The following is a 13,001-nucleotide window of genomic DNA, read 5'->3' on the forward strand; positions in this document are numbered from 1 at the left end:
AATGGTAGAGATGGAGGGGTCTTCTTCCTAATTAATACATTGTAGTGCTTGGACATAATGGTCCTGGTGATATACCGTTCACCAAGCCTGGAATATACAATGGTGAAATGTTGCCCATACTCCCGACCAGAGGAGTTCATTTAAGCTGTCCTGACGACAGTCTACATCCTACCCCAGGCTGATGTGAAGCCTACACTCAATGAATTATACTCTTTGTTCAACAGCTCTGAAATGGGATACTCCAAGATTCTCTACATCATTGCTGGTGGCTTCGATGAGGGCAACTTCAAGAGTGTGTTACCAAAATACTACAAGGCAGGTGTCCTGTCCCAGCAGAGGTCCAAGCACCCTTCACCATTGCTACACAGTACAACCAAAGACACCTATCGAGCCACCCCTCACCCACAATTTGGTAAATCACATGACCACAATGTGCTCTTTTTCCCCATATATAACAAGTTGAAATGTGAGGATCTAGTACAGAAAAGACTCAGCACACAGCCTTAATCATCACCATCATGAACTTTAACAGCAAGATACTCTGTACCAAAGGCGACAATTTGGGTGTGCCCAAATTGGAAACCGTGGGTGAACCAGGAGATCCACTCTGTACTGAAGTGGACTGTGGTGTTCAAATCACATGACCCTGACCTTTACACAAAACTGAGCTGTTAGCTGTATAAAGCAATCAGGAGTGCCTAGAACATGGAATTGTACAGACCACTTAACCCACTCAAGGTCAATCTAATGCTTCCTCCCACGTAGCCCTCCATTTTTCTTTTATAAATGTGCCTATCCAAGAGTCTCTGAAATCTTCCTAATATATCCACTACTATCACTATCTCTGGCAATGTGTTCCATAATCTTACCACACTGTAAAAAAAAAACCTACCTCTTATATTGTGATGGATATTCACTTTCCAAGTCCCAAAGGCTTATTACTAACCTCAGCGTTTTAGTATGAGCTTTCCAAAGGGTCAGAGTTGTTGGTGACAAAGTTAAACTTTTACCAAATATACTTTGCTCAGCTTTTTGTTGTAAACAAGAACTGGTCGCCAGTTCTTAATGTAAGTTGCAAGCAGGTATCAGTTTGAAGTTGGAGGCACAGTTTTGTAAACAAAAGTGTTAAGAATGCAATTGTGGTTTGCAAAAACGTGGCGGTCCATGGCCTCCTCTTGTGCCAAGGTGGAGGAGTAACATCTTATATTGCATTTGGGCAGCCTCCAACCTGATGGCATGAATATTGATTTCTCCTGGTGAAAAAAATGTTCTCACCCCTCCCTGCTTCTTCTATTTCCCACTTTGGCCTCTTACCTCTTCTCACCTGCCAATCACCTCCCTCTCTTTCTTCTATGGTCCATCCTCCTCTCTATGAGATTTCTTCTTCTCCAGCCCTTTACCTTTTCCACCCACCTGGCTTCGCCTGTCACTTCTAGCTAGCCTCTTTCCCCTCCCCTCAACTTTTTATTCTGGCATCTTCTCCCTTCATTCTAGTACTCAAAAAGGGTCTCAGCCCAAAACATCAACTGTTTATTCATGTCCATTGATGCTTCCTGACCTGCCGGGTTCCTCTAGCATTTTGTGTATGCTACCTCAGGAGGCTTTTTGTCTGTGCTAGCCAACACAAGACAATGGGGCTACATCACTTAGCTCATCAAACATGGTTCCAAGTTGGGATGTTTGTGTACTCCGATGGTCACCAGAAGCTTTAAAGAATATTTGTGGAGTTATTTTATTCCAGCAAAGATATCTGGAAAACATCATGTGCAAATGAAGTAATCCAGTAGCAAAAACACTGAAAATATTAGAACACATTGTGGACTGTCAGGAATGACAAGGGTAATGACAGAGAGAAGAACAAGAATTCATTCCTCAGCCTTTGGTTTCTATGACGGACAACTCATTTGTCTTCAACTCATGGGTATGTTCTTCTAGCTCATAAGCATTGTACCTATGTTTGGAAATCTTTTGTAATTCAGAAATCTTCTATTTATCAGAATTCCTCTAGAGTATTAAATGTATGTTGTGAATTATTTCTCTAAATTTAAACACATATCATTAAAAATAAAATGGTGTGTTTAAACTACTTTGTTAGCTGTTTCATGGGGGGAAGGCACCATTCAAGCATTGGGTATTAGTGGCTGGACTTCACCACAGAGTCTAGACAGGGAAGTAAGCTTATCCTTGAAGAGTAAGTGAACACAGTATAACCTCCCAATAGTGTATATTAGAATGGGCTTAAAATCTTTTTGAGTTTAGTGTTTTATAAACTAATACCATCACAACATCTTCCCTTTACTTTCTTCCAATCACTTTAAAATTAAGCCTTCTTGTATTAGCCATTTCCACCTTGGGAAAATAACCTGGGTTTTCTACTCTATCTATGGCTCTTACTATCTAATAACACCTCTATCAAGTCAGTGCTCATCTTCCTTTGCTCCAAAGAAAAAAAAAATCCCTAACTAGCTTAACCTCTCCTCATAAAAGATGCTTTCTAATCCTGGTAGCATTCTGATAAATTCCGTCTCCCTCTCCCTCCCTATAATGAGGGGACCAGTACTAACTACAGTACTCTTCATGCAGCTCTTGAACTCAATCCCGACTCATGAAGGCCAACACACTTGAGCAGCAACTTTGAGGGATCTATGTACATTGATTACAAGGCCCTACTGTTCCTCCAAAGAGACAATACCAGTTCAAAATAGAGAGTCAAACCAGCCTTCAGTTGTAGCAGTGCTTTACAGGCAACTAGAGTCAGGCAGCATCACTGACAGCAGCACATATCTTCTCAATTAGGAGCAGTTTGGTATTTCACCACCACCCTCCCATGCAGCTTCCATATCACTTGAATCCACAGTCACTGGTGTGGATGCAGGATCAGTCTTCCAGTAACTGAACCTGTGGAAAGCATGTGGTGTCCCTGGCCATGTCTTTAAATCACACACAGTGCCTTTAGATCCCACTGGTGAGAGTATTTGTACACATATTTAACCTCTCTCTGCTTCAATCTGAGATTTCCACCTGCTTTAACATCTCTATCATACAAGTAGCTAAATTGAACTAGGTAATATCAGCAATATAAAAGTACTGGTCACTGACTTCAGGAAGAGGATCAGTGCACATGCTCCTGTTTATTTTAATAGTGCTGAGGTTGAGAGTGTTCATCTTCAAGTTGCTATGAGAGAACATCACCAATCGCTTGTCCTGATCCAATCACATTGATGCCACAGCCAAGGAAGTTCACCAGTACCTCTACTTCTTCAGGAGGCTAAATAAATATGATATGCCTCCTTTGAGCTTTAACAATATTTATCAATGCATCATAGAAATCTTAAAAGCATGTACCACCAGGCTCAAGAACAGCTTCTACCCCACTGTAATAAGACTACTGAAAGTTTTCCTAGTACAATAAGCTGGACTCGTGACTTCACAGTTTACCTCATCGTGACCTTACACCTTACCAGCACTGCACTGTCTCGGAACTATAACAACTTATCTACACTCATAATGGTTTATCTTCAACCATCTCAATGTACCATTGTAAGGAATTGATCTGTAAGGGTGGTTCGCAAGTCAAGTTTTCCAATGCTCCTCAGTACTTGTGACAATAATAAACCAATTTACCAAATTTAATGGTCAATTATTTCAAGGGAAGGAAATAAGAGAAGTTGTGTGTAGATTGTTCCTGGTGTTCCTTGTGTTACAACAGTGGCTACGTTCACTAACTTTGATGTTCATTGGCTAAAACGCACCTTAGGAATTCCACATACATAAAATACGTTTAGTAGGAATACTTGTTTTTAAGCAAGGACTCACCTTGTTTGGAAAAGCCTCGTCTATTTCCTGCTGCAATTTTTTCTGCACATCCGGATACATGGCCAGATTGTACAGAACGTTAGAGAGTGTAGTACTGGCTGTCTCATATCCACCCATGATGAAGACAATACACTGTGCCAGAACTTCCGAGTCAGTCATCGCTACAGAAGAGAAAGAGCCCACTGTTGTAAATCACACCATCTTACAATGAAGAAATTAAAACGTTGGGTTAGCATTGCAATTATTTGACTTTTGTTATTCCTAGTGATTTAAACTATGCCCCCACTAATGCCATAGTACCTGTAATTTATTAGACACGGACTAAAATCTAGAAGTATAGCCAGTGAGATCGTGGGGTAGGTTATGTACTAGTGTTCAGGAAGAGAGCTAATTACTTATTGTAGTACAGCTCATCGGATCCACGTCAGTTCTCAGAGCTACCTGATCATTTCCCCTCTGTTTACTTTCCTTTTAAGATATTTTCTTTAACATTGGTAATCCAGATGTACTTTGTTTGCTTGGTAGATCATAGCTGTTTTCATAGGTCAGAGGCAGCAAGAGACAATTGATACTTAAATGGCTAATCTAAAGATGGTGCATTGTCGCACAAGTCTGCGCAGGTGCTCATGGCAAGTCTACATCTATTCTGCATCTCCCAGCTCCCAATATCTCCGTCCCATATCTGCAGGGAGAAATCAGGTATCTCCCAGTAGGGATAAGAACAACAATTTCCTGTTCTGACTGTTTTCATTAGCTGGTAATTTCAGAGCAGTTTGAACAGCGCAAGTCAAGTGACCAAGGTGTTAACCAGGTACACTAAAGCAGTGATTCCCATTGGGGGTGGTACTTATGTGTCCTAAGGGGGATGTTAGGGGGCAATAAGCAGCACCCTAACTTGAGGCACGAGACCTGACCAACCCTAACTACAGCAGGCACTTCCAAAATAAAAGAGTGAGACACTGGAACAGAGGAAGAAACATAGCTCTGTAGGTGGTGAGCAGTCATCATCACAATGCAACTAAAAGTCAGCAATCTCATCTGAACTTACCAACCAAACAGATATTATTTGGGATGCATAAATTACAACCAGGGTGCCCAATAGTTCCCCCTGACTCGCGATGCAGAATGAGTTCATGTAATTTAACAGTTGGTAAGTCAAATGTACACCCTCTCATCTTTCTCTACAGATCGATTAAAAACAGGCTGCACAATGATAAAGCGCTGACTGGAATCTAATGATGAAATCAGTGAACCTGCTGACCCTCTTGAGGTGTTCAAAATGACCTATCCAATGAAGCCATGAAACCATCAAGGTTGCAGGAACATTTCTAGAGTCTAGATGCTAGACTAGATGCTAGATGATGCTAGAGTCCATTATTAAAGATGAAATAGTGGCATATCTAGATAGCAGTGATAGGATTGGGCCAAGCCAGCATGGATTTACCAAGGGTAAATCATGCTTGACTAATCTGTTGGAGTTTTTTGAGGATGTAACCAGGAAGTTAGACGGGGGAGATCCAGTGGATGTAGTGTACCTCGATTTTCAGAAGGCATTTGATAAGGTCCCACATAGGAGATTGGGGGGGTAAAATCAAAGCTCATGGCATTGGGGAGAAGACATTGACATGGATAGAAAACTGGTTGGCAGATAGAAAGCAAAGGGTAGCGGTGAATGGGTGTTTCTCGGAATGGCAGGTGGTGACTAGTGGGGTGCCACAGGGCTCGGTATTGGGACCACAGCTGTTTACGATTTACGTCAATGATTTAGATGAAGGCATTGAGAATAACATCAGCAAATTTGCTGATGATACTAAGCTGGGTAGCAGTGTGACATGTGATGAGGATGTTAGGAGAATTCAGGGTGACTTGGATAGGCTGGGTGAGTGGGCAGTTACTTGGCAGATGACTTTTAATGTGAATAACTGTGAGGTTATCCACTTTGGGAGTAAGAACAGGAAGGCAGATTATTATCTGAACGGTGTAGAGTTAGGTAAGGGAGAAATACAAAGAGATCTAGGAGTCCTTGTTCATCAGTCACTGAAGGTGAATGAGCAAGTGCAGCAGGCAGTGAAGAAGGCTAACGGAATGTTGGCCTTTATTACAAAGGGAATTGAGTACAAGAGCAAGGAAATCCTCTTGCATTTGTACAGAGCCCTGGTGAGACCACACCTGGAGTATTGTGTACAGTTTTGGTCTCCAGGGTTAAGGAAGAACATCCTGGCTGTAGAGGAAGTAGATAGATAGATAGATACTTTATTCATCCCCATGGGGAAATTCAACATTTTTTCCAATGTCCCATACACTTGTTTTAGCAAAACTAATTACATAAAATTACTCAGTAAAAATATGATATGCATCTAAATCACTCTCTCAAAAAGCATTAATAATAGCTTTTAAAAAGTTCTTAAGTAGTTTACTTAGATACATTAAATACAATCAACCCCGGCACTTTAACATATCTTACTCCTGGCGGTTGAATTGTAAAGCCTAATGGCATTGGGGAGTATTGATCTCTTCATCCTGTCTGAGGAGCATTGCATCGATAGCAACCTGTCGCTGAAACTGCTTCTCTGTCTCTGGATGGTGCTATGTAGAGGATGTTCAGGGTTTTCCATAATTGACCGTAGCCTACTCAACGCCCTTCGCTCAGCTACCGATGTTATACTCTCCAGTACTTTGCCCACGACAGAGCCCGCCTTCCTTACCAGCTTATTAAGACGTGAGGCGTCCCTCTTCTTAATGCTGCCTCCCCAACACGCCACCACAAAGAAGAGGGCGCTCTCCACAACTGACCTATAGAACATCTTCAGCATCTCACTACAGACATTGAATGACGCCAACCTTCTAAGGAAGTACAGTCGACTCTGTGCCTTCCTGCACAAGGCATCTGTGTTGGCAGTCCAGTCTAGCTTCTCGTCTAACTGTACTCCCAGATACTTGTAGGTCTTAACCTGCTCCACACATTCTCCATTAATGATCACAGGCTCCATATGAGGCCTAGGTCTCCTAAAGTCCACCACCATCTCGTTGTGCTTGTGCAGCGTAGATTCACGAGGTTAATTCCTGGGATGTCTGGACTGTCTTACGCAGAGACGTTAGAGAGACTGGGCTTGTACACGCTGGAATTAAGGAGATTGAGAGCGGATCTGATTGAAACATATAAGATTATTAAGGGATTGGACAAGATAGAGGCAGGAAATATGTTCCAGATCCTGGGAGAGTCCAGTACCAGAGGGCATGGTTTGAGAATAAGGGGTAGGTCATTTAGGACAGAGTTAAGGAAAAACTTCTTCTCCCAGAGAGTTGTGGAGGTCTGGAATGCACTGCCTCGTAAGGTAGTGGAGGCCAATTCTCTGGATGCTTTCAAGAAGGAGCTAGATAGGTATCTTATGGATAGGGCAATCAAGGGATATGGGGACAAGGCAGGAACCGTGTATTGATAGTAGTTGATCAGCCATGATCTCAAAATAGCGGTGCAGGCTCGAAGGGCCGAATGGTCTACTTCTGCACCTATTGTCTATTGTCTATTTCCATAAAATACACCCTGAAAAGGCTACTTATGGTATTACTCAGTTCCAGAAGAAGAAAGATGCATTTGAAAAGTGTGGTACTCTCGAGTTATTTGCCAAGAAAGCTATAAATGACCTTGATAGCAGTCTCATTGTTTCTTATAGCATTTCCAAAATGATAGCAAAGTACGGAAAATATCATACAATTGGCAAAAGATTAATAACGTTTGCTGTATCAGAAATGTTCACCACTGTTCTCAAAATGGATGCCAGTATTTTAAACTCAATTCCTCTGTGTAATAACTCTGTAGCTCATTGTATTGACAAAATGAGTGAAGACATTGAGTATCAACTATACACAGAACTACAAAAGCTGATCTGTACGATAAAATAAACATTCTAAATATGAAACTGCAGGGTGAGAATTTCAATTTAATCCAGGCTTAAAGTGCAATTTCCACTTTTATTGGAAAATTGGAAATATATAGGCAAGTCATTGGGAGAAGAATGTCCTTACAGTTTCCTTGCATGGAAAGTATGGCATTCTCTATCACAGATGGTGATTTGCAAGAGTACTGCTTACACCTGCAGTCATGGAAAAAGGATTTTCAGGATCAATTAAAGGACTTGAATGATCTGGAAATTCTGGACTGTTTCTTGCAAGACAGAAGAACGGAAAGGGAGCTTACGAGAAGAAATTATCAAAATTTAGAATGATTAAGAAACAATAATCGATTTTCAAAAATGTCACTTTTGTGGTATGTGGCTAGACTGTCATACCAGGTTTCCTTGGTCTTCGGAGAAGAGCCAAACTGCTCTTCATTGCATTTCCATCCTTCTACCTTGTTGAAAGAGGCTTCAGTGCAGAGAACCACATACTCACAAAAAACAGAAACTGCTTGGATATTTGAACCAGATATTTCAACCTTTGCTAAAAATTGCCAGCATCACATTGATATTAAAGCTGCTGTACAGTTCACAGTTATAGTGTAAGCTAGGTTTGAAGACAAGTAAAAATTTAAAGCAGAATCATTTTCCTCATGTTAGCATATGGGGGTGCCAGAAAGTATATTGTTCCTAAGAGGGGTGTTGGCAAGTATGAAGGTGCTCTGGGGGTGTGGGGCATTGGTAAGTTTGAAAATGCTTTGGGGGCATTGAGCAAAAAAGGGTTGGGAAACACTGGAATAAAGAGAATGTTGTGTGATTAAAACAGGCCAGTAAGTATCTGAACAGGGCATACTTGTTTGCAGTGTTCGCCAGAAAAGAATTAAGATGTGCAAAACATCTAAGTGGAATGAGCTGAGGACTGGGCAAACCAAATATCTATGTTGTTGCTATGTGGTCAATGGAACGGAAGCTGCCATCTTTGAGACTGTCCTTGCAGCCGCCATTTTATGAACTGTTTTGTGAACTAGTTCTTGTTCAGGGATGGCTTAATCAGAGCAATTGAAAAAAAAAGGACACAACGCAGTTGCTGCTGATGATCTGTTAAACAGGATGTCATTTCCAGATGAGAAGCTGTGCATCGGGTTAGGTAGAAATGGCTGGCTTGTAGAAAGAACAGCCAGTGAATTGAAGTTGTCTGCGCCCAGTGTTTGGCTGATGTACCTCACGTCACTTTCTCTGTCCGTCCTCAGTCATGTCAGATGTGCTGCATCAGCCAAACTCTGGGCGCAGACAACTTCAGTCTGGCAGAAGAGCAGTGAAGTAACACTGCCTTATGCCAGATAAGCCTGAGCCAACAAAATCAATAAAGAGCTTAATCTGATAATAAAGAGGATAAGAATGGAGAATTTCAGGTGTAGCAGCAGTAAAAACTCTGGAGGTCAACCACTGCAGAAGTGGATGAGCCCAGTTTGGAAATGTGGAGAGTACATCGGGGATGAAGTGAAAGCCTGGCTCGCGTGAACTCCTGTTCCCGAGTTTTACCTTTTCTATTCTTTAACTGTTCAGAGAGGATCGGAGAAACTTAGCAGGTTTACACAAATTTAATTTTCTCTGACTTGCATGTTTTAACTGAACCATTAAAGGTAATTGTTGGTTAAAACAGATTCTCCATGTGCCTAAACAATTAGTGTTGAAGGTGAAGGCGTGTACCTGGACGACTTCGATGTGAAGAAACGTCAAGACTGGGCGCGAACCAACAGTTGATTCCATTTCACCAGTTAAGGCATCCATTAATCGCTGATTAAAGCATCAGGGAAGATTGAGACATTGAAGCGAATGTGGGGGGTGAGCGAGAGTTCAGCACTGACTGCCTTCCTTTTGATCACTGCCGAGAAGGAGTCAGTGAGGAGCCTATCGTTGAGTGACTCACTGCCTTGTGTCGTGTCCCTCTCTTTCAATGAATGTTGGTGATATCATAAGATGGTATCATGGTTCTGCATTTATGGATTGGACTATTGCGTTTATGGACTGTGGACTGTTTTCAGACTTACGGTTTTTATATTGTGGTATTTCTTTTAAATCACCTGTTCCTTTTCTGTTTTGTTGTGCAAGGTGAGCGTGTCTGGGGGTTGATGTTCTGTTGTGTTTTGTTTCTTTCTGTGGGGAAGAGGTTGCTTTTAGGGGGTTGATGTTCATTTTGTGTGTGGGGGGGGGTTGACTGTCGAGATGCCATTCTTTTTCATGCGAGGGGGGTGGGTTTGATGTTTCTCTCTGAATGACTTTCATGTTCTTTCTTTTGTTTCATGGCTATCTAGAGAAGACAAATTTCAATTTGTATATGGATACATGCTTGACAATAAATGACCCTTTGAATATCTGCAACAGCTGACCAGAAAAGGGATTCAAGATATACTCCACTGCTGGTACCTTTGCGTGTTGAATTGTTGACATTGCTCTGATGCTCTGAGTTGGTGGCATTTGCTTGGGAATCAATCATTACCTGCAGAAAATCCACCCGATCCTAAGAGTTAAACAAGAGTCTTATGAGATTCAGCTATAACAGTACCAAAATGGATTTCTCTCGTAAGTATTCTGAAATTCCACAGTGTGAAAAGAAAAGCAGAATCTGTCATCTCCAGAGGGACCTGAACTCTGGCTGGGTAAACACCATTGAGAACTCCACTTCCACTAATGCACCGAGGCTGCTCTGGAGGTGTCAGAGAGTTTCAGATCTCCACTGAGGATTCAGCCCAATCATTCCCCCCCCCCCCCCACCCCAACCACGCAAACCTGTTGATTACGTATTTGGAAAAGAACACTTGGACTTATCAGAAGGATATTAACCCCAGCCGATCAGCTAATGACAATCAAAAAGCTGCAGATGTTACCCCTGCAACTCCCCACTAACCATTCCCAGTTATAGCACTTTCTGTTCCAACTGCAAGAGGCGTAATACCCTTCCTTTCAACTCTTCCCACCATCCGGGGATCTGAACAGCGCTTCCAAGCAGTGATTCACTTGCACTTGTAGTCTGCTGTATAATATTCAGTGTTCCCACTCTTACATTCTCTCTTTATCAGAGCAGGATTTCTGTCATCAATTTGGCTCAGTATTTGTTTTTATATTTGTGTCCAACAGGCCCACTATTAACAATGCTGTATACAGATAAGAAAGAATAATATGCTTGTTGCTCTCTCCATTAATCCATTTGGATTAACCCATCAGATTTCCTTTTCTTCGTCCCACTATCCATGTTGCTCAAAACATCCTGATTTTCTCTTTCTCGATTCTGAAAAGAGTTCTGGACCTGCACATTAGCTGTTTCTCTGTCCATAGGCGCTGCCAGACCTGCCGACTGTACAATCCCAGATGCCAGATATTATGTATTATGGGAAGGAGAAGAAAGAAGAGCTTAATAATTTTAAATACCTTTGGCCTTCCATAGTTTGCTTGTGTACTAGTGATGATACAACTATCTTGCAGGCCCACCATGTCCCACTTTCTATAGCAGGGTATGCTAGTCACAGGTCAGACAAGAGTATTTACCGTAGATGTCGGATTATAAGCCGCTACTTTTTTCCCACGCTTTGAACAGCTTTGAACACTGCGGCCTTTACTACGGTGCGGCTAATGCATGATTTTTTTTTCATGCCGCCAAAAACATTCTGCCTCGTAACAGTAGACCAATAAAATTGATGAGTAGTTCACAGAGGTCCAATGAAATTGTACGATAAATCAAGCGCACTTTCACAATTAAATTATTGTAAATCAGTCATTTGTACTCACCCTCATCAACATGGAAAACACTCGAAGAAAAGCATTGTGCTGCCTTTATGGCAGTTATTTAGTTTATAATATTTTCGCTTAGTAATTCATTTGTTAGTATTTTCTAGTTGAATAAAGTATCTATCTATCTATTTGTTTTCTGTACATCCTGGGATACTATGACATCACATCCGGTTTTGCCGCGTCTTGTGGGAAATACCGGTTTGCGATAAACGGGAAGGTGGGGGGGAGCACATTAGCCGAGCACATTACCCGAGCACAATAGACCCGAGCGAAAACGCTGCTTTTAAGTTAAAGGCGATCAATAACTTTTCCTGGTAGGCTGCAGTATATATTTTTTTACCAGTCGTTAGGAGATATTGGAATGTTGTTCGTGCACTGTTCAGTAAAAAAGTATACGCAACGTAATTTGTGTGTTACCGATACGTATGTATATTTAAAAGTAGCTGTGTTAGAGGCACGGTTCGAAAAAAAAGCATTTGCAATATGTATTTGTTTATGTTACCATACGGATTTAATTAAAAGTTAAAAAATCCTCACGTGTAATATCTTTCTGTGTAAATATCTCATATTACAACGTGGGACACCTGCGGCCTAAAATCCGGTGCGGCTTGAACAAGTACAAAATTGATTTTCTTTCTAAAATTAGAGCCAGCGGCTTTTAATCAGGTGCGCTCTGTAGTGCGAAATCTACGGTACTATCTTGGGCCTCTACTCTGGGGAGTACATTTCTCAGACTTCTCCTGAATTCCAGATTGAATTTCTGCAAACCTCAGCAGAAGGATGGGAGAAAATGGAAAAAGAGCAACTGTTGTAGAGTTTCTGCACTATTGCAGCAGATCAGTGTAATCCTCATCCGCAATTATAGATAGTTAGTGATGGGGTAAAGTGTGGGCAATGCATTAGGATGGTGGGGAAAAGGCAAAAAAGATACTGGAATACAAACTGTTCCAGTAGGTGGTTTAATACTCACTGTGCTTCCATTTTTTTGTCTCTTTTTCCTCATAGCTAATACAGTTTCCATTAAAAACTTAGCCACATCGATTGGGATGAAGCTGACTTGAAGTTTTTCCAGGATTGGAGTAATTGCAGGAAATATCACTGAGAAATGAAGGGGAAAGATGTACAAAATAAGTTCTAAAATGTACAAAATGAAGCGTGCGTGCACACACACTCACATGTGAAAGGAGAGAGACTAAGTGAGGAGTGCAGAGGAAGAATAGGGAAAAAAAGAACATGGTAAAACATTGTACAGCCTACAGATATACAGAAAGTTGTATATTTGAATATTAAATCTCGATATAATGTAGGAAGTATATCAACCAATTTACGCACAGTAAAATCCCATTGAGGTAAGGACACTCTCAGTGCTTCTGATATTAGTTTATTGACCTTAAATTCCTCGGTGTTATCATTTCAGAGGATTTGTCCTGGGCCCAGCATGTAAGTGCAATTACATTAAAAGCACTGCAGTGCCTCTACTTCCTCAAAAGGTTGTGAAGA

General features: G+C 41.4%; 1 protein-coding gene across 1 annotated transcript in view; it reads right to left on the reverse strand.

Moving 5' to 3' along the window:
* LOC140735492 (cytochrome P450 3A30-like) overlaps positions 1-13,001 on the reverse strand; it is a 62,158-nt gene that overhangs the window by 15,688 nt on the left and 33,469 nt on the right. The window contains exons 8-10 of the mRNA XM_073060651.1: positions 12,472-12,599; positions 10,140-10,233; positions 3,817-3,977 (exon numbers count right to left, since the gene is read on the reverse strand). Of these exons, the coding sequence (XP_072916752.1) occupies positions 3,817-3,977; positions 10,140-10,233; positions 12,472-12,599 (383 nt within the window). The remainder of the gene's footprint in view (positions 1-3,816; positions 3,978-10,139; positions 10,234-12,471; positions 12,600-13,001) is intronic.

Source organism: Hemitrygon akajei, chromosome 11 (genome assembly GCF_048418815.1).
Source record: "Hemitrygon akajei chromosome 11, sHemAka1.3, whole genome shotgun sequence".
Lineage (NCBI taxonomy): Eukaryota > Metazoa > Chordata > Chondrichthyes > Myliobatiformes > Dasyatidae > Hemitrygon > Hemitrygon akajei.